A 22,506-nucleotide genomic window follows, 5' to 3' on the forward strand; every position below is an offset into this window, starting at 1 on the left:
CCTGAAACTTCCCAGAGTGGCTCTGAACTTGGCAGAGAAGTCGTTTTTATCCAGTGAAGACCAACCACAAAATAGCTCCTGGAATTTGTGCAGCAAATTATAACTTAGAACCTAATTTTGCATATCTTGTTTATCATCATGGCAGCTCTTTGAGGGAGGTATTATCATGACCATTTTATTAATAAGAACAGTTTTTCTCCAGGTAGAATCAAAGAACTGGATCTGGTAGGAACCTTGGCACTGCTGGCCTGACCATTTCATTCACTGATGAAACAGTTCTTGAGTAACTATCATGTACTAGATTGAAAGAGTTTCTGGAAATTCAAATGTAATCAATATGTTCCAGGCTCATCTGCTGGTGAGCAAATATATATCATTCCTGGCAATAGTGTAGCAATTTTGTAGCATTAGTAAAGTGGATATTAATTTTAAAGCAAAGTAATTATAAGTAGAATTTTTGGCACACTGCAAATCAAAAAATATAAATGAACAATATGTGTTGTAGAGCCCTATTTATGTTGGTATCTATAAATCTACTTCATTTCTAACTGCTATATCCACAGAAGGTTGTGCCGTAATTTATTTTCTCATTCTTCTATTGGATGTTCAATATTTTGTTGGAACAGACGTCTTTTTGTACAAGTGCTAAAGTACTTCTTAAAAAAAACCAAACTTATACTAGAAGTAGAATTGCTGAATCAAAGGATACTCACATTTAAAATTTGCTAGATACTGTCAAATTTCCCCCTAAAGTTACCAATTTATACCCTATGAGCATTATGAACATACACCTTTCCCAATGTGCTCACCAACACTGAATAATATTCATCTTTAAAATTCTGTCAAACTGAAGGGTGAAAGAGAACTCAATCTTGTTTTAATTGATGGGAGGAGGGCAGAGGAGAAGGTTAGGGGAGGTTTTCAGTTTCTTCTCTTTATATCTGTTGGGAGACAAATCTGGATGGCCTGAGTACCTATCTCCTTCTACCAGGCTGAGCTGGCTGGGGCCAGTCTGTAAAGGGGCAGCAAGACTTTTGGCTGATGCTAGCATTCTGGGTATACAAAGGCACTTCAGGATAATTCCAGGGCCTTCCACATGCAGACTTTGACCTTCACTATAGACCCAGGCCCTCAATATGCATTCCCCCTACTCTTCTTGCTGGACCTAAAAATCCTGTTATTCATTTCCCAGGACCTGGAGAACCTAAGTATTCCATAGGCCAACATACCTTTGCGACAACATAAATGTGTAATGTGGCAACATCTTTGGTGTGAGATCATGTTCTTTCTCTTGTGAATCCAGACTACTGTCAGAGGCTGGCCCTTCTCGGCTGCACGTTGGCCATGGTGGGTACAGATTATCTCTGCCTGGCCCAGGCTATGGGGAAATGAGAGTTGGGGGATTCCATGTGCTCTATTGCTTCTGTGTAAGTTTTCTCTAACAGACTCTATAACTGTACTGTGTGGAGCTACTTCTGTGTCTCTGTGGCCCTCTAGCCTGACAAGACCTGTAATGTTTTCCTTTTATACTAATAGAAACTTAATTTAAGTATCACATGAGTACTTTTTTCCCCCAGTATTTATTATGCTCACAGAGCCTGTGGGTCAGGCATTTTCAGTCAGGGCACCACCGCAGGGACAGTTTGTTTCTGCTACGTGCTGTCTGGAGCCTCAGCTGGAAGACTCGAGGGGCTGGGGATGGAGTCATCAGAAATCTCACTCCCTCACGTGCCTGGAGTTGCTGGACACCTACGCATGGTTCCTTCATGTGGCCCAGGCTTCCTTATAACATGGTGGCATCCAAGGACAGGTCCCAAAGAGAGAGGGCCAGGTGGAAGCTGTATGATTTTAGACACAGCTTCAGAAGCCACGAAGCATCACATTTGTCATATACTCCACTGTTTGGAACAGTCACAATCTCCCATCCAGATACAAGTGGAGGGAACACAGATCTCAGTGAGAGGAATGTCAGTCTCATCGTAAGAACAGCCTCCTGGGAAGGTGCTGCCATTTTTGGAAATACAATCTAATTCCTGGCAACTCATTCTTTTAATTTCCAAACTGGAAGATACTTGGTCAAATATTTCCCACCAGAAAAATGTAATATAAGATTGGAACAGCTGGAATGATAGGGGGATCACACATTTATCTCCCTAAACTAGAGTCTAGTTCCAGTAATTATTTAATCATATATCTTTCATTTATTGTAGCTGCCCCGGAAATAAATATCTTAAGAAAAATGATTTCCCTTATATTTATTATGACCTTCAAAATTGCTGATCCTAAATCTGACTACACACAAAGTTGGTATATTCCTCTTAATGCTTTCTCAGTACTTAGGATGGTCACCAGGAAGATGAGTGGCTAGAAATGCCTTTACTGCATTGTAGGTGATGACCCTAGATGTCAAATCTGGACATAAGACCTGACCATTTGAACAGGATAGTCATATTTCTTGCAGGTGGTACTCTTTAAGTATTAGTCAATGTCATATATTCTTCATTGAATTTAGTGCTGGAAGAATGTATGCATCAGGTGTTTTTTTTTTTCTCTCTCACAACTTTACATTTAATTTCTGATCCTGGAAATTATATGTACCTGTATACACATCTACCCCTTTTAAACTAAAAATCCTGCCTCTCCATGTTTACATAAGAAATTCAGTTGTTCGTAGTTTGGAAACTAGAAATGGAACGGGCCTCAGAAGGAAAGAAGATAACACCCAGAGCCACAGTCTTCACAGCATAAAGGCGGAGGGGGAGTAAGTTCTCAGGCCTGAGAAACACTGCTCTTCTATTCATGTGCTAGATGGTTCCTGGCCCTGTGCATCAGATCAGTGTGTCAGTTCAAGAAACTTTGGTCTTGAACTTGAACAGAAAGAGAAGTGGAACCCAAAGAACCAGCTGCAAACTTCTGCTTCTTGGGGTTACAGTTCTGCAACTTAAAAAGCATGATTTGTTTCCCACACCTTAACTTCCCTCTCACAGACAGCAGGGCAGTTCTGTATCATCACTCTCTTTTAACGCACTGCCTCGCTCCGTTCCCCAGCATACACGACGATTTAGTCAATCCTGGATTGAACTGCTGCTGTCCGTACAGGGTGTGTGTAGCTAGTAGAGCTCAGTATGGCAGCATTCGATTTCACAGGAGCCAGGTGTCACAACAGAGGAAGAGAACGTGTGTCTGTCCTCATCCGAGCATGTTTCAGTTTTGATGCATCGCAGGAAGAGGACACTGGTGCTTTATTAAGAGGGAAACTGAATAAGGTAATGTGCTTTACTGATGTTGGCTTGTTTGGAAAATAGGAATATGAATCCATTTAGCCTTAAGTTTTAACTTTTTTCTCACAAGTTGAATATTTAAAGTGTGGCTCAAAATTAATGATTACTGACTACATCAACATTAATATAGTCAAATCTTGCTCTTTTTGTTTAACGTATAGTATATCTTTTCCTATCCTTTTACTTTCTATCTTTCTGTGTCGTATCTGAAATGAATTTCTTACAGACAGCATGTTGTTGGTTCATGGTTTTTCATTCTCTTTGCAAATTTCTGTCTTGTAATGACTGTATTTAGACTACTTATATTTAAGGTAATTTTTTGTTTGTTTGTTTTTTGTTTGTTTGTTTTGGCCTCACGGCCCACATGGCATGTGGGATTTTAGTTCCCCAACCAGGGATCAAACCCGTGCCCCCCTCAGTGGAAGCATGGAGTCTCAACCACTGGATCGCCAGGGAAGTCCCTAAGGTAATTGTTGATATGTTAGAGCTTATATCTTGCATTTTATTTTTTGTTTTGTTTGTTTCCTCTGTTTCTTGTTCCTTGGTTTCTCTTTTTGTACCTTCCTTTGGTTGCTTGAACATGTTTTAGGATTCCATCTTGGCTGGAACCGAGAGCTGTTGAGTAATTTTTTTTTTTTTGTATTGTAGTAAAATATATATAAAACATAAAATTCACAATCTTAACCTTTTTTTTTTTTTTTTTTTTTTTTGTGGTATGTGGGCCTCTCACTGTTGTGGCCTCTCCCGTTGCAGAGCACAGGCTCCGGACGTGCAGGCTCAACGGCCATGGCTCATGGGCCCAGCCGCTTCGCGGCATGTGGGATCCCCCCAGACCGGGGCACGAACCCGTGTCCCCTGCATCGGCAGGCGGACTCTCAACCACTGCGCCACCAGGGAAGCCCCATCTTAACCATTTTTAAGTGTACACTCAGTGGCATTAATTACATTTACAAGGTTGTGAAATAATTACCACTATTCCAGAACATTTTCATCAGCCCAAACAGAAGCTGTGTATTCATTAAGCAATACCTTTTTCATCATCTCAAACAGAAACTATGTCCCCATTAAGAAATAACTCCCTCCCTCCTGCCCTTGGTAACTCTGTTCTACAGTATTGCATCTAAATGAAATTGTACAATATGTGTCCTTTCGTGTCTGACTTATTTCACTTAGCATAATGTTTGCAAGTTGTATGCATGTGGTAGCATGTATCAGAATTTCGTTCCTTTTTTAGTGTCTGAATCATATTCCATTGTGTATATATCACATTCTGTTTATCAACTCGTCTATGGATGGACTCTTGGGTAGTTTCCACCTTCTGGCTGTTGTGGATAATGCTGCTAAGAACATTGGTATACAAGTATCTGTTTGAGTCCCCGCTTTAAATTCTTTTGGATACATACCTATGAGTGGAGTTGCTAGATGATCTTGAATGAGTTTTTAAAACACGAGAAGTTTTCCAAATATTCTATGACAGCAACGAGACTGATTGTCCCAGAACTCAGAAGGGACAGATGAGAACAATGTCGTACAACGCCGCCATAGAGGACTTACTCCTTGTGTTCTCCTTTATGGCATGATGTCAAGGAGTTCCTCAGAGTCCTTCAGTTACTACTATTATCACCTCCTGAGCCTTTCAGAAGTGTGGGTGGTGAGGGGAAGGTGTTATTTATCAGCACCTAAAGGGTCTCTCTATGCAGGGTATGCTGTTTGGTGAACCAGGATCAGATTAGAGGAAGGCAAGGATTTCCAGAAAGCCTTTTTCAGGACATAGATTGGAGAAAGCTTATAAATTCCATAAAATTAGAGTTTACTGGAGTCAAGGATCAGAAAGAATTCAGTTTCACTGATACAGAAACTGGGTTTCTATTACCAAATTTGCCACTAACTGGGCACAAAACTTTAGGAAAGTGACTTAACCTCATCCAACAGTGGCAGGGAGAAGAGCAGGAGGGTTCAACTGGATAATGTAAGGTTTCTTTCAGCCCTAAACATCTATGATTTTTAAATTTCTTGTGGATTTCTTTTTCTCTAGATCAAATTTTTGTATAAAGCCTTGATTCTAGGTCCAGGCTTTGTTGATTTATGGAATGAGCGAACGCCAGATGTCTCATCCCAGAAACTCTTGTTTGTGTTTACACCACCACGCATCTACTTAGCTCAAGATATGCACCCTGAGTTTATCTAATATAACAAATATGTCCTCAGGATATGAACCATACTACTGGCCAGAGGTATTGGATATTGTCACACTGTAGATTCTGTTGTATTTTATATTATAAAACTTCAGAATAACAATGGTTCTCTTAAAACCCATTCAGTCTCTTTAGCTGATTTCCACAAATATTCTCACCATTTACAAACATCCAGCTCTTTCTATAAACTCTTGCATTGGTTTTGACTGAATTTCCCCTAGAAATTATAGTAGTATAGGTTTAGAAGCAGCTTGGCCCTCCTTCCCCTCTGAGGACAGGCTTAAGTGTCCCTCTTTGTTATTTTTAACAGCACTCAGTGTATCCATTCATTCATTCAAAAATATGCACCATGCTAGGTGTTGGGGATGCAGCAATGAACAAGGCAAGCATGACCCCTGCTTTCATTTAGCTTAATGTCTAGGGATGAAGACAGACATTGAATAAGTAATAATAGGCATGCTGCATATTAAGAAAGAGAAATGCCAAGTTCTGAATGCTATAGGATCTTATATGGGGATTAACTGAAATTGTGGTATAAGAAATTTCTAGATGAAGTGGCATTTAAGTGGAAATCTGAGTAGTGAGTTGGAGTAAGTCAGGCAAAGATGGGGAGGGAGGACATTCAAGCAGAAGGAACAGTTGAAATGAAAAAGTCCATGGAACATTTGGAAAACGATAAGGTCACACTGGCCAGAGTGGGGAGAGGGAAGAAGAGAATGGTAGGAAAAAAGGTTGGAGAGGCAGACACAAGTCTGACCAGGATGCGTGTTAAAGCCATACTAAGGATTTTTTTTTTTTTTTTTTTGCGGTACGCGGGCCTCTCACTGCTGTGGCCTCTCCCGTTGCGGAGCACAGACTCCGGATGCGCAGGCTCAGCGGCCATGGCTCACGGGCCCAGCCGCTCTGCGGCACGTGGGATCCTCGTGGACCACGGCACGAACCCGCGTCCCCTGCATCGGCAGGTGGACTCCCAACCACTGCGCCACCAGGGAAGCCCCCATACTAAGGATTTTGAACTTCATCCTCAAGGAAGGTGGAAATCATAGAGAGTTTAAGGAAGAAAAGAGACAGGATTAAATCTGACATTTACAAAGCTCATTTGGCTATAATGTAGCAAGTGGGCTGGAGGCGGGTTGGCAAGAGAAGAGGCCGGAAGCTTAGTTAGGATGTTCCTGCTGCGGTTGGATAAGAATGATATGGGCTGGGACCAGGGCACTCTGTTCACTTGGAGGCGACAGGGTTTGGTGTTGTGAAGAAGTTGGGGGAGGAAGGGAGAAATGAGAGGGTGTTTCAAAAAGGAGAATGATGTCAACTGGAGCTGAGCTGTCCAGTAAAGGGCTGACTGAAAAATATTGTTTAGATTTCATGATGTGGAAGATATTGCTTCCTTAGGGAGAATACTTCTGGTGGAATGAAGCTGGTAGAATTCATATGGGGTGGCTTGAGGGGTCAATGGAAAGGAAAGAGAAAGGAGGAAGAGAGGCAGACAGTGAGTGACTACTACTTTTTACTGCTTTGACTATGAAAGTGAAGAGGAAGAATCATTGCTGGGAGATACTGGTGAGTTAAGAATTACAGTTTTCAAACTAGGAGAGGCTTCCATATATATAAATGCTAAAATGAAGTAGCAGGTAGAGGGGAGAGTGGAAGAATTAGGAGAGAAAGGGACAAAGCCAAAGTTTCCTGAAACTATGGATTGGAGGATGAATTCTGGAACCAAGGTGGAGGAATTGGTCATTTGTCACGTTTTGCTGACATTTTCCGACTAGATGTCTGTCTCCTTCGCTAGGCTGTGAACTCCTGAAAACTAGGGACGGTACCTTCTTTGATTTTATATCTCCAGCACTCAGTTTAAGGCTCACCACCCAAAGGTGCCCTGTAAGTGTTTAGCTGAACTGTGGGTCATTTGTGGTAGGAAGACCACAGATGTTTTCCCTTAAGGATATAGATTAAATGCCTTGACACTTAGAGGACTGGGGATCAACTTGAGAGTGGGCTTCTGGAATAGACTTTCAAAGTGACCAAGAGCTGTGGAATGGCAGCTGTGAGGCTAATTAACTTGGGTTTATACCTGATGAGAAGGCCTCAGCTGAAATTAATCAAGTGGAGATAAAGAGCAACCTATAATGTATAGGTCAAGAATAACTAAAACACGAACTCCCTCTCTCTTGGCTGTCTCGTTGGTCCAGAAAAGAAGATGAACAATCCAACAACACTCCACAGGAAAAGAAACAATGCTTGATCCTTTGGAGTCCCATTTTCATCAGCTAGGATGCAGCTGTGCACTCAGGCCATGAACACAGCAACAAATAGCTGACCTCTAATGTTTCTCCATCCAGTTTATCCTAGTGTTGTACAAATAGGGAAGTTAAACTAATTCAAGTGAAACAATTACATTAGAATGTTTCCTCTGTACTGGCAGAGGATGCCATTAACACTGATTAGCAAATGTTATCCCATATTTATTTGTTCTCCTGAAATTTCAAAATCCTTGAAAAATGTTTGATATTTATGTCAGATTCTCCCAGGAATGAGAAAAGGAGATGGATGTGGTCTTTCAGTATTTGTAGGAAGGGAAAATGGAAGCAGGATAAAAAGAACATACGGATTTGGTTACAGAAGTAAACTAGTTAATACTTCTAAGAAGGGAATATGCTGAGGATCTCTGTTGAACCAATATTTATTTAACATTTACTGTGTGCTTCTGGCCTAGGCTCTTCTCGCCAGATATGGGCAATAAAAAGGAGGTACTGCTTGTCTTTCAGAGTTCATAATCTACAATGCTCACAGTCTTAGAATGAATTCAAGTTCCTCTAATACTGTTCAGGGAGAGAGTTCCCTAAGTTCTAGCAAATGGAGCATACACATAAAGACCCACTTGCAAATGGGCAGAAAGAATGATTTTATTACTCAGAACAGTACCCTGTAAATCCCAGTGCAGACTCCTTTGATAAAAGCCAGATTACAGAACATGGCTGAGGACAGAGGCTTACGTGGGGTCCTCAATCTTCCATCCTGGATTTCTTGTGGGGGGCTTGCATGTTCCTATGTGCCTGCGGAGATATGACTGGGCTTGCAGAGGGGATTCTGAGTCCGGTCAGTAGTCTAAAAAAGAACCCCAGGCCACCCACTTCACTGGGCCCATTCCTTAGTGGTCCTGCCCACTCTTGAACTTGATCCTGTAAATGCTAGTGTCTAGTCATCCAGATTAGTCTTTTCCCTTTCTCCCATATGCCATGGAAACACAAAGAGTAGGGGGATACGTGTTTTGCCCTATCCTGACATGAGAGGAAGAGTTCTTTGAGATTTGCTGGATCCTCCCAGCAGATCCCTCTTTTTCCTTGAGGAGGTTTTGCTCTCTGGAAACAAATGAGTGAGGCAGACAGTCTCTGTAATAAGATCAGTGAAGCAAGGGAGCCTGGGAAACAGAGACATTTAAGGTCAGGCAGAAAAGAAGGAGAAAAACAAAACAAACAGAGCTAGAACAAAACAGAAACAGAGCTATGGAGACCCAGGAGAGAATATATTTTCTTCTCAGGTTTCTAGAGAGTAGGAAAGTTTCAAGAAGGAGGTAGGCAGCAGTACTGAGTGTAACAATGAGGTCAAGGTAGTAGTGAAGTAAGGCCTGACAAATGCTCATTACCCTTCACAGTGTGGAGGCTACTGATGGCATCTGTCCTGGTGAATTGGTGGGAGAAGCCAGATGGCATGGGGGAGGGATAAAGTTAGGGAACTGAGAGGAGGAAGAAGGGAAGAAAGAAACTTGGTAGATGGGGGGAAAATAGAGCGGATAGTTGCTAAAATATATCATCGGAGGTTTTTATTAGGACAATGATTTGAGGCCTAGAGACCAAGGGTATTGTGTGGGTGAGCGTGGGGACATTACAAATCTTCTACTAGAGAAGGCGGGAGGGCTTCTTTGGAGGGGATGGAGCATTCTGTTACAGAGGAGTTTGAGGCTGCAACGACTTGGATACTGTGGAACTGATTTTCTGAGGGCACAGTTGAAAAGTGTATATTCTGAGTCCTTGTACGTCTGAAAAGGTCTTTATTTTATAGCCTTGCTTGAATTACAGATAGGCTGTAGACTTCTCCCTCAAAATTGCGTAAATATCCTTCCATGTGGTTCCCTGGCATTCAGTTTACAAATGAGAGGATGTCAGCAGGTTTCTTTTCCCTTGTCTGGTGCTTGAGTCGGGGGAGTCTTTTGGTGGAGGGAGTAGGCTACGGTAGAGGCATGGTCTGGAAGCTTGTAGGATTTCTTGTAGGGTTTTTTTTTTTTGTCATTTGTAAATTTCATCAGATTATCTATAGCAGGGGTTCCCAACCCCCAGGCCACAGACCGGTCCTGGCCCGTGGCCTGTTAGGAACTGGGCCACACAGCAGGAGGTGAGCGGTGGGCCAGCGAGCAGAGCTTCATCTGTATTTACAGCTGCTCCCCACCGCTCGCATTACCGCCTGAGTTCCGCCTCCTGTCAGATCAGCAGCGGCATTAGATTCTCATAGGAGCGCGAACCCTACTGTGAACTGCCCATGTGCGGGATCTAGGTTGCGTGGTCCTCATGAGAATCTGATGCCTGGTGATCTGAGGTGGAGCTGAGGCGGTGATGCTAACACTGGGGAGTGGCTTCAAATACAGATTGTCATTAGCAGAGAGGTCTGACTGCACAGACACCATAATAAGTCAATCGCTTGCAGACTCACATCAAAACCCTATCAGTGAGTGACAAGTGACAATTAAGCTGCATCTGGTGGCAGGCTTTATAGTGGCAAGTGAGTTGACGTACTTCAGTTGTACAGATGCATCTGGTGGCAGGCTTTAAGTCAGAATCCGACACTTATTTTAGTCTGCGCATGGCCCGCCCATTATTTTATTTACCACTTCCATCCACGCCTCTTTCCCACACTGTACACTTGTCTCAGTCACGGTTTTTGCAAGCCCACAAGCTAACCCTCGCCACAATGAGTAAAAAACAAACGTCGCTGGAGAGCTTCTTTGAAAAGAGGGAAAGACTCAATGAGGAGACAGCAGAAGGCTCTAAGACTGCCCACAAAAAGAAAGCTGCATTTAAAATACCAAGAGTCCTACTTAAATTAGGGGTTCATTGCAACAGGTGAGTCACATTCTCCAATCCCGCTTTGTATATAACATGTAGCGACCGGCTACACAATGAAGCCATGAAACCTTCAAAACTGCTTCGCCACATGGAGACCAAGCGCCCTGTATTTAAAGGCAAGCCTTTGGAGTTTTTCAAAAGATAAAAAAACGTGAACACAAAGAACAGGAGCAATTATTGAAGGCCACCACTTCATCAAATGTGTCTGCACTGAGAGCATCATTCTTAGTGGCTAACGGCATGGCTAAAGCTAAGAAGCCCTTTACTGTTGGTGAAGAGTTGATCCTGCTGCTGCTAAGGACATCTGTCGTGAACTTTTAGGAGAGGCTGCAGTTCGGAAGGTGGCACGTGTTCCTCTATCGTCTAGCACCATACCTAAATGAATTGATGAAATAGCAGAGGATATTGAGGCACAATTGTTAGTGAGGATTAAGGAGCCACCCTGGTGTGCAATCCAGGTTGACGAGTTTACGGATGTTGACGACAAGGCAACAATGCTTGTTTTTTGATATGTAAATTTATTTATTTTGTTTTATTTATTCTTGGCTGCTTTGGGTCTTCGTTGCTGCACGCGGGCTTTCTCTAGTTGTGGCGAGTGGGGGCTACTCTTCGTTGCAGTGCGCAGGCTTCTCACTGTGGTTGCTTCTCTTGTGGAGCATGGGCTCTAGGTGCATGGGCTTCAGTAGTTGTGGCACGTGGGCTCAGTAGTTGTGGCTCATGGGCTCTAGAGCACAGGCTCAGTAGTTGTGGCACACGGGCTTAGCTGCTCCGCGGCATGTGGGGTCTTCCCGGACCAGGGCTGGAACCCGTGTCCCCTGCATTGGCAGGCCGATTCTTAACCATTGCTCCACCAGGGAAGTCCAACAATGCTTGTTTTTGTGTGATATATTTTTCAGGAGGATGTGCTTGAGGATATGTTATGTGCACTTTTGCTGCCAACCAACACCACAGCTGCAGAACTATTCAAGTCTTTGTATGATTACATATCAGGAAAACTGACCTGGTCATTTTCTGTCGGTATATGCACGGCTCCCAGGACTGGATGGCTTTGTGGTTTCACTACTCGGGTGAAAAGGGTCACTTCTGAATGTGAGTCTACGCACTGTGTCATCCATAGAGAAATGCTGGCTAGCCGAAAAATGTCACCCGAACTTAACAGCGTTTTGGAGGATGTGATTAAAATTATCAACCACATTAAAGTACATGCCCTTAACTCACGTCTGTTCGCACAGCTCTGTGAGGGGATGGACGCAGAGCTCACACGTCTTCGCTTATACACAGAAGTGACATGGCTTCTAAAGGTAGATCACTGGCCGGAGTTTTCGCGTTACGAGAGCCGCTCCAGAGATTTCTTTCAGAAAAACAGTCACCACTGGCAGCACATTTCAGTGACACAGAATGGGTCGCAAAACTTGCTTACTTGTGTGACATATTCAACCTGCTCAATAAACTCAATCTGTCACTTCAGGGGAGAATGACAAGTGTGTTCAAGTCGGCAGATAAAGTGGCTGCATTCAAAGCCAAACTGGAATTATGGGGGCGACGAGTGAACATTGGGATTTTTGACATGTTTCAAACATTAGCAGAAATTTTGAAAGAGACTGAGCCACGGCCTTCTTTCTCCCAGATGGTGCATGATTGCCTGTCTCAGCTTTCAAAAGAGTTCGAGCATTACTTCCCAACCACAAAAGACCCATTTGTGAATAAGCCAGGTGAATCGATTTTGTCTGTGTCAGGAGAGGATCAACTGCTTGAGATTGCAAGTGACAGTGGCCTTAAAAGTATCTTTGAGACAACTTCAAATCTCCATACGTTCTGGATTACAGTCAGGGTGGAATATCCTGAGATTGCCATAAAAGCACTGAAAAGCCTGCTTCCATTTCCAACATCCCATCTTTGTGAAGCAGGGTTTTCTGCAGTGACAGCAACCAAAACGAGATTATGGAGTAGACTGGACCTAAGCAACACATTTTGGGTGTCACTGTCCCTCATCACCCCAGATGGGACCATCTAGTTGCAGGAAAACAAGCTCAGGGCTCCCACTGATTCTGCATTATGGTGAGTTGTACAATCATTTCATTATGCATTACAATGTAATAATAATAGAAATAAAGTGCACAATAAATGCAATGTGCTTGAATCATCCCCAAATCATCCCCCCTGCCCCTGGTCCTTGGAAAAATTGTCTTCCATGAAACCAGTCCCTGGTGCCAAAAAGGTTGGGGACCGGGGGCTGATCTATAGGATGCCTTTTTTTCAGTATTTCTGCCCTACAATCATTAGATCCTTTAAATATGAAATCAACTTTTTCTTTAGCTCAGAAAAAGTTCTATTATTTCCTTGATCATTCCTTCTTCATTTATTGTCTTTTCTCCTTCTGGAATTCCTGTTATACAGAAATTAGTTATCATGTTTTTCTTCCTGTTATTTTGTTTTTCATAATTATTCTCTCTCACTTCCTTGTTCTCTTTCTTTCACTCTTTTTTCTGTTGCTGTTGTTTTAGATTCCTTAAATTGATTTTCTGTGTCACAGATTCTAGATTTGGTTTTTGCCATATTATTCTGCTACTTAAGGCCTCTACTACTTCTGTTTTGTTTGGGCACTCTTGGTTTTATTTATTTTTTTAACTTTTTGTTCTCTTGTTGCCACTTTTCATGGCTCCTGTTTCATTACACAACATCTTCCTGAAGGCTACCCTGTCCTTTGAGATTTAAATTAAAATGTCTAATTCCCAATATCATATGTGATGAGAAATGTAATGCCTCCCCTAGGGTTTTTCCATTTTAATTCTGACGGGTTTTGTACTTAGGGTCCCCTCTGGGTCCAGTTTTCCTTGACCAATGATCTCCTGATCTCACTACTTCTTACAGCCCATCCTGACCTGAGCACATCTGTCTCCCTTGTATTTCCCAAATGACATTCACCTTGTGTAAGGTGAAGTCATAAGGAAGTGGGGATATCACAGCCCTCCGGAGAGCACCTACTGTTCTTAAAAGTCCTTTGGCCACCCCATCACCAGGGATTTCTCACCTTTCTCAGTAGGACCCCTCTCCTGTCCTGTTGAGAGGCTATTGGTTCACAAACTGGTCCCATACAAGGAGGGCAGGGGAAGACCAAAGAAAGGCAGACCGCTCAGATTGGTAGGTGGCAGGTTTAATAAGCAAGGAAACTTATCTATGAGGCTTGTCTTGGGCGACTGCAGGAGTAGGTCTCCGAACCCACCCACCAGAATCTTAAAGTGTATGTATCAGTAGAAGCCTTAACTCGGTTCAGTCATGTATTCAGTCCAGATGGTCTCAACACCCTACTCTCTCAAGGCTACGACCCTGGAACAGCTCCCACTGTGGGAAAGGTGGGCAAACATACATTCCAAGGATGGGCAAGGAGCGATGGGCTTCCCATTGCCCAGATCCAGCTCAAGGGTCAACCGGGGGTCATGTCCTCCTGATGACCCTCACAGGCCTGCCTCTCTTCTTACCTCACACTTCTCTTTGTCGTAGTTCCAGAATTTCCTTCTCTTGCATTCTAAAGTTTCCTTTGTTTCTCTGTCAATACTCAAATAAGTCAGAAAGGTGTTGCCAAACCTCGTCTCTCCTCAAGAGAATTCAGTGGATTGAATTCGGGTTCCTGCTGTTAAAATGACAATTTTTATACCTCGATACGCTAATGAAAAAGATGAAAGTCCTTTCTTGTTTCTTTTACTAAACCCATCTTGGCGAGAGATATCTTTGCTCTGATTGCTCAACTTGTTATTTTTTCTGATAGCTAATTTTTCTCTACCCTTCCTGGATTTCTCTTATTTCTAAACAGGGATCTAGGTTCCTCTTGGCAGTTGCTGTGGGTTTCTTCAGCAGTGTGCATGTCATGGTTCAGTTACTTCTGGTGGTTTCCTGCTTCCTTTCCCTAAATGAGGCTTATATAGGATTTATTAACCATGTAATAAATATACAACCATACTACCTCCAGCAATAAAACATGGACCCTAGAGGGGGCTGTTCTAACCTGAACTAACTATTGTTTCTCTCTCAGATATTTGAATCACTGTTAGCCAGGGGTAAATAACAGACTCGTTACTGTCTATCCTCCTGTGTTTACCTGATTTAGATTCATTTTTCTGATGCATCTGTTGGGTTGACCATATGCTTGCGTTAGGGCTGATAAACCAATCACAAAAGTTCATAGTCGCTTTGCATGCAACTGGCAATGTCCAGTTGACTAATTGCACACTAAAAAACACGCAAAAATGTCTGATGCAAAAAGCTGTGATAGTGCAACAGGAACTCTTCTGCATTTGCTACTGGGAGTGTAAATTGGCACAGCCTTGTTGGAAAATTGGTTGACAGTGTCTACCACAGTTTAATGTTTATGTACCATTTGACCCAGAAATGCCACTCCAGAGATGAGGGCTTATGTCCACCAAAAGTTACGCACAGGAATGTTTATAGCATATTTAGTCAAATAGCCAAAACAAGGAACAATCCAAACATCTAACAATAGTAGGATAAAGAAAATGTAGTGTGTTTATGCAATGGAATATTATACAGTAATGAAAAGGAACACACCACTGCTATGTGTAACAATGCAGATAAATCCTACAGTCATAATGGTGGGAGAAAAAGCCAGATATATTACTGTGTGATTCCATTTATATAAAAGGCAAGAGTGGGCATAACTAACCTATGGTGATAGAGGTTAGAAGAGTGATTACTGTTTGAATGGGTATTTTTTTTTTTGCATTTTATTTTATTTAATTTTTTATACAGCAGGTTCTTATTAGTTATCCATTTTATGCATGTTAGTGTATATATGTCAATCCCAATCTCCCAATTCATCACACACACACCACCCCACCACTTTGCCCCCTTGGTGTCCATACGTTTGTTCTCTACATCTGTGTCTCAATTTCTGACCTGAAAACCGGTTAATGTGTACCATTTTTCTGGGTTCCACATATATGCATTAATATACGATATTTGTTTTTCTCTTTCTGACTTACTTCACTCTGTATGACAGTCTCTAGATACATCTACATCTCTACAAATGACCCAATTTCGTTCCTTTTTATGGCTGAGTAATATTCCATTGTATGTATGTACCACATCTTCTTTATCCACTCGTCTGTCGATGGGCATTTAGGTTGCTTCCATGACTTGGCTATTGTAAATAGTGCTGCAATGAACATTGGGGTGCATGTGTCTTTTTGAATTATGGTTTTCTCTGGGTATATGCCCAAAAGTGGGATTGCTGGGTCATATGGTAATTCTATATTTAGCTTTTTAAGGAACTTCCATACTGTTTTACATAGTGGCTGTATCAATTTACATTCCCACCAACAGTGCAAGAGGGTTCCCTTTTCTCCACACGCTCTCCAGCATTTGCTGTTTATAGATTTTCTGATGATGCCCATTCTAACTGGTGTGAGGTGATACCTCATTGTAGTCTTGATTTACATTTCTCTAATAATTAGTAATGTTGAACAGCTTTTCATGTGCTTCTTGGCCATCTGTATGTCCTCTTTGGAGAAATGTATATTTAGGTCTTCTGCCCGTTTTTGGATTGTGTTGTTTGTTTCTTTAATAGTGAGCTGCATGAGCTGTTTATATATTTTGGGGATTAATCCTTTGTCCGTTGATTCATTTGCAAATATTTTCTCCCATTCTGAGGGTTATCTTTTTGTCTTGTTTGCAGTTTCCTTTGCTGTGCAAAAGCTTTGAAGTTTCATTAGGTCCCATTTGTTTATTTTTGTTTTTATTTCTATTACTCTAGGAGGTGGATCAAAGAAGATCTTGCTGTGATTTATGTCAAAGAGTGTTCTTCCTATGTCTTCCTCTAAGAGTTTTATAGTGTCTGGTCTTACATTTAGGTCTCGAATCCATTTTGAATTTATTTTTGTGTATGGTGTTAGGGAGTGTTCTAATTTCATTCTTTTATATGTAGCTGTCCAGTTTTCCCAGCACCACTTATTGAAGAGACTGTCTTTCTCTCCATTGTATCCTTGCCTCCTTTGTCATAGATTAGTTGACTATAGGTGCATGGGTTTATCTCTGGGCTTTCTATCCTGTTCCATTGATCTATATTTCCGTTTTTGTGCCAGTACCATATTGTCTTGATTACTGTAGCTTTGTAGTATAGTCTGAAGTCAGGGAGCCTGATTCCTCCAGCTCCGTTATTTTTCCCTCAAGACCGCTTTGGCTATTCAGGGTCTTTTGTGTCTCCATACAAATTTTAAGATTTTTTGTTTTATTCTGTAAAATCTGCCATTGGTAATTTGATAGGGATTGCATTGAATCTGTAGATTGCTTTGGGTAATATAGTCATTTTCACAATATTGATTCTTCCAATCCAAGAACACGGTATATCTCTCCATCTGTTTGTAGCATCTTTAATTTCTTTCATCAGTGTCTTATAGTTTTCTGCATACAGGTCTTTTGTCTCCTAGGTAGGTTTATTCCTAGGTATTTTACTCTTTTTGTTGCAATGGTAAATGGGAGTGTTTCCTTAATTTCTCTTTCAGATTTTTCATCATTAGTGTATAGGAATGCAAGAGATTTCTGTGCGTTAATTTTGTATCCTGCAACTTTACCAAATTCATTGATTAGCTCTAGTAGTTTTCTGGTGGCATCTTTAGGATTCTCTATGTATAGGAGCATGTCATCTGCAAACAGTGACAGTTTTACTTCTTCTTTTCCAATTTGTATTCCTTTCATTTCTTTTTCTTCTCTGATTGCTGTGGCTAGGACTTCCAAAACTATGTTGAATAATAGCGGTGAGAGTGGACATCCTTGTCTTGTTCCTGATCTTAAAGGAAATGCTTTCAGTTTTTCACCGAGAATGATATTTGCTATGGGTTTGTCATATATGGCCTTTATTATGTTGAGGTAGGTCCCCTCTGTGCCCACTTTTTGGAGCGCTCTTACTATGAATGGGTGTTGAATTTTCTCAAAAGCTTTTTCTGTATCTATTGAGATGATCATATGGTTTTTGTTCTTCAATTTGTTAATATGGTGTATCACATTGATTGATTTGCATATATTGAAGAATCCTTGAATCCCTGGGATAAATCCCACTTGATCATGGTGTATGATCCCGTTAATGTGTTGTTGGATTCTGTTTGCTAGTATTTTGTTGAGGATTTTTGCATCTATGTTCACCAGTAATATTGGTCTGTAATTTTCTTTTTTGGTAGTATCTTTATCTGGTTTTGGCATCAGGGTGATGGTGGCCTCATAGAATGAGTTTGGGAGTGTTCCTTCCTCCACAATTTTTTGGAAGAGTTTGAGAAGGATGGGTGCTAGATCTTCTCTAAATGTTTGATAGAATTTGCCTGTGAAGCCATCTTGTCCTGGACTTTTGCTTGTTGGAAGATTTTTAATCACAGTTTCAATTTCATTACTTGTGATTTGTCTGTTCATATTTTCTATTTCTTCCTGGTTCAGTCTTGGAAGGTTATACCTTTCTAAGAATTTGCCCATTTCTTCCAGGTTGTCCCTTTTATTGGCATAGAGTTGCTTGTAGTAGTCTCTTAGGATGCTTTGTATTTCTGCAGTGTCTGTTGTAACTTCTCCTTTTTCATTTCTAATTTCATTGATATGAGTCCTCTCCTTCTTTTTCTTGATGAGTCTGGCTAATGGTTTATCAATTTTGTTTATCTTCTCAAAGAACCAGCTTTTAGTTTTATTGATCTTTGCTATTGTCTTTGTTTCTATTTCATTTATTTTTGCTCTGATCTTTATTTCTTTCCTTCTACTAACTCTGGGTTTTGTTTGTTCTTCTTTTTCTAGTTCCTTTAGGTAAAGATTAGATTGTTTATTTGAGATGTTTGTTGTTTCTTGAGGTAGGATTGTATACACTTCCCTCTTAGAACTGCTTTTGCTGCATCCCATAGGTTTTGTATCATCGTGTTTTCATTGTCATCTGTCTCTAGGTATTTTTTGATTTTCTCTTTGATTTCCTCAGTGATCTCTCGGTTATTTAGTAACGTATTGTTTAGCCTCCATGTGTTTGTGTTTTTTACATTTTTCTCCCTGTAATTGATTTCTAATCTCATAGTGTTGTGGTCAGAAAAGATGCTTGATATGATTTCAATTTTCTTAAATTTACTGAGGCTTGATTTGTGACCCAGGATGTGATCTATCCTGGAGGATGTTCCTTGCGCACTTGAGAAGAAAGTGTAATCTGCTGTCTTTGGATGGAATGTCCTATAAATATCAATTAAATCTATCTGGTCTATTGTGTCATTTAAAGCTTATGTTTCCTTATTAATTTTCTGTTTGGATGATCTGTCCATTGGTGTAAGTGAAGTGTTAAAGTCCTCCACTATTATTGTGTTACTGTCGATTTCCTCTTTTATAGCTGTTAGCAGTTGCCTTATGTATTGAGGTGCTCCTATGTTGGGTGCATATATTTTTATAATTGTTATATCTTCTTCTTGGATTGATCCCTTGATCATTATGTAGTGTCCTTCCTTGTCTCTTGTAACATTCTTTATTTTAAAGTCTATTTTATCTGATATGAGTATTGCTACTCCACCTTTCTTTTGATTTCCATTTGCATGGAATATCTTTTTCAATCCTCTCACTTTTAGTCTGTATGTGTCCCTAGGTCTGAAGTGGGTCTCTTGTAGACAGCATATATATGGGTCTTGTGTTTGTATCCATTCAGCAAGCTTGTGTCTTTTGGCTGGAACATTTAATCCATTCACATTTAAGGTAATTATCAATATGTATGTTCCTATTACCATTTTCTTAATTGTTTTGGGTTTGTTTTTGTAGGTCCTTTTCTTCTCTTGTGTTTCCCACTTGGAGAAGTTCCTTTAGTATTTGTTGTAGAGCTGGTTTGGTGGTGGTGAATTCTCTTAGCTTTTGCTCGTCTGTAAAGCTTTTGATTTCTCCATCGAATCTAAATGAGATCCTTGCTGGGTAGAGTAATCTTGGTTGTAGGTTCTTCCCTTTCATCACTTTAAATATGTCATGCCACTCCCTTCTGGCTTGTAGAGTTTCTGCTGAGAAATCAGCTGTTAACCTTATGGGAGTTCCCTTGTATGTTATTTGTCATTTTTCCCTTGCTGCTTTCAGTAATTTTTCTTTGTCTTTAATTTTTGCCAGTTTGATTACTATGTGTCTTGGCGTGTTTTTCCTTGGATTTATCCTGTATGGGACCCTCTGTGCTTCCTGGACTTGGGTGACTTTCCTTTCCAATGTTAGGGAAATTTTTGGCTATAATCTCTTCAAATATTTTCTCGGGTCCTTTCTCTCTTTTCCTTCTGGGACCCCTATAATGTGAATGTTGTTGTGTTTAGTGTTGTCCCAGAAGTCTCTTAGGCTCTCTTCATTTCTTTTCATTCTTTTTTCTTTATTCTGTTCTGCAGCAGTGAATTCCACCATCTGTCTTCCAGGTCACTTATCCGTTCTTCTGCCTCAGTTATTCTGCTTTTGATTCCTTCTAGTGTAGTTTTCATTTCAGTTATTGTATTGTTCATCTCTGTTTGTTTGTTCTTTAATTCTTCTAGGTCTTTGTTAAGCATTTCTTGCATCTTCTTGATCTTTATATCCATTCTTTTTCCGAGGTCCTGGATCATCTTCACTATCATTCTGAATTCTTTTTCTGGAAGGTTGCCTATCTCCACTGCATTTAGTTGTTTTTCTGGGGTTTTATCTTGTTCCTTCATCTGGTACATAGCCCTCTGCCTTTTCATCTTGTCTGTCTTTCTGTGAATGTGGTTTTTGTTCCACAGGCTGCAGGATTTTAGTTCTCCTTGCTTCTGCTGTCTTCCCTCTGGTGGATGAGGCTATCTAAGAGGCTGGTGCAAGTTTCCTGATGGGAGGGACTGGTGGTGGGTAGAGCTGGCTGTTGCTCTGGTGGGCAGAGCTCAGTAAAACTTTAATCCGCTTCTCTGCTGATGGGTGGGGCTGGGTTCCCTCCCTGTTGGTTGTTTGGCCTGAGGCGACCCAACACTGGAGCCTACCTGGGCTCTTTGGTGGGGCTAATGGCAGACTCTGGGAGCGTTCATGCCAAGGGGTACTTCCCAGAACTTCTGCTGCCAGTGTCCTTGTCCTCATGGTGAGACAGAACCACCACCCACCTCTGCAGGAGACCCTCCAACACCAGCAGGTAGGTCTGGTTCAGTCTCCTATGGGGTCACTGCTCCTTCTCCTGTGTCCCGATGCACACACTACTTTGTGTGTGCCCTCCAAGAGCGCAGTCTCTGTTTCCCCCAGTCCTGTTGAAGTCCTGCAATCAAACCCTGCTAGCCTTCAAAGTCTGATTCTCTAGTAATTCCTCCTCCCGTTGCCCGTCCCCCAGGTTGGGAAGCCTGACGTGGGGCTCAGAATCTTCACTCCAGTGGGTGGACTTCTGTGGTATAATTGTTCTCCAGTTTGTGAGTCACCCACCCAGCAGTTATGGGATTTGATTTTATTGTGATTGTGCCCCTCCTACCGTCTCATTGTGGCTTCTCCTTTGTCTTTGGATGTGGGGTATCTTTTTTGGTGAGTTCCAGTGTCTTCCTGTCAATGATTGTTCAGCAGATAGTTGGGATTCTGGTGCTCTTGCAAGAGGGAGTGAGAGCATGTCCTTCTACTCCGCCATCTTGAAACAATCTCCCACAAATCATTATTGTATTAGAGGCCAGAAGTCCATGATCACAGCACTGGCATGGCTGGGTGAGGGCCTCCTTCTAGGTCACTGACTTCTTCTTGTATTCTCAGTAGGCAGAAAGGGCCAGGGACCCACTTCTGTTTAATCCAAGCATGGATCCTTGAGTGGGTATTGATTAGAGTACTAGAGTACTAGAATTGAGTGGAGTTAGCTGGAGTACTAGAAATGTTCTATACCTTGGAAGTAGTTACATGGATATATACCTATGTACATGTGAGATTAGTACACCTTACTTTGTTATACCTCAATTTAAAAAAGCCATGTGATGTCTTCTAGAACAAGAGAAGGAAGGATTTGAGAGAGCTTCTTGATTTGGGAAAGAAAAGAATACTTTCAGGATAAGGTGTTAACTAGAAGAATTGCCTTATGTAGAAGCCCTTTCTTCCTTTATCCTATTAAAAGACATTTCTCCAACTAGAACAGGTGTGGTTAAAACTGACCCTTGCTCCTTTAGTGGGAATTTGCCCCTGAGTTTGCTTATATATCATTGTAAGCAGGTAGTGAATACAAGTCCTAAGACACATTCCCTGTACTCCATAAGCTTATAATCTAATAGACAAGACCAACACAAATAAAATATTTAGAGAACTTAGTATTACTTTTTTTCTAAAGTTCAAATTGTGAGGTGCAGAATTCTCTAGGAATTCAGGAGGAAGAAAAAATGGGTGAGAAATGGAGTAGGTGATTTTCATGAAGAAGGAAGGACTTGATATGAGTTTTTAAAACTAGATGGGCAGACAAAATGTCAGAGCTCTTCACTTTATTGTACTTGTTTAAAGAATCATAGAAAACCTGTTTTCTAGAGCTGGAATGGTGACCAGCCAAAAGACAGGATATTTGTCAAACAGGAGGCAGGACCACAGACTTCTTGGGAGATCCAGGACTGGACCCTGAATTGACACTGGTTGGGGCTCTAGGGGTGGGAAGACAGAAATACAGAGAGTGTAGGGATCAGGAATAAACTGAGGCCAGAACTAAACCACACCCCAATGGGAAATATTCTACAGAGATCCTTTCTTTTTCTAATAAAGCAATTATTCTTATTGCATTAAAAAAATTTTTGTGTGTATGTGACAGGCTGCGTCACTTTCAGAAGAGTTCAGAAAGCTTGGGGAAGGATATTAATTCTTCCTTAATGTGTTTTCCTCTTTCACCCCACTGAGGGGTCTGCCAAACACCCCCCCACACCCCACCGCTCCCCTCCACCCCTCAACACACATACACTTCATATTCTGGTGTTGGCAGGGAATTAGGAG

At 41.4% G+C, this 22,506-nt stretch overlaps 1 protein-coding gene across 1 annotated transcript in view; it reads left to right on the forward strand.

Moving 5' to 3' along the window:
* The first annotated feature begins 1,065 nt into the window (after positions 1-1,065).
* LOC309813240 (cytidine monophosphate-N-acetylneuraminic acid hydroxylase) overlaps positions 1,066-22,506 on the forward strand; it is a 107,783-nt gene continuing 86,342 nt past the window's right edge. Inside the window, exons 1-2 of the mRNA XM_082637877.1 lie at positions 1,066-3,266; positions 3,665-3,747. Of these exons, the coding sequence (XP_082494003.1) occupies positions 3,126-3,266; positions 3,665-3,747 (224 nt within the window). The 5' untranslated portion in view covers positions 1,066-3,125. The remainder of the gene's footprint in view (positions 3,267-3,664; positions 3,748-22,506) is intronic.

The sequence above is a fragment of the Mesoplodon mirus genome (assembly GCF_964341445.2).
Source record: "Mesoplodon mirus genome assembly, chromosome: 12".
In the NCBI taxonomy this organism is placed as follows: domain Eukaryota; kingdom Metazoa; phylum Chordata; class Mammalia; order Artiodactyla; family Ziphiidae; genus Mesoplodon; species Mesoplodon mirus.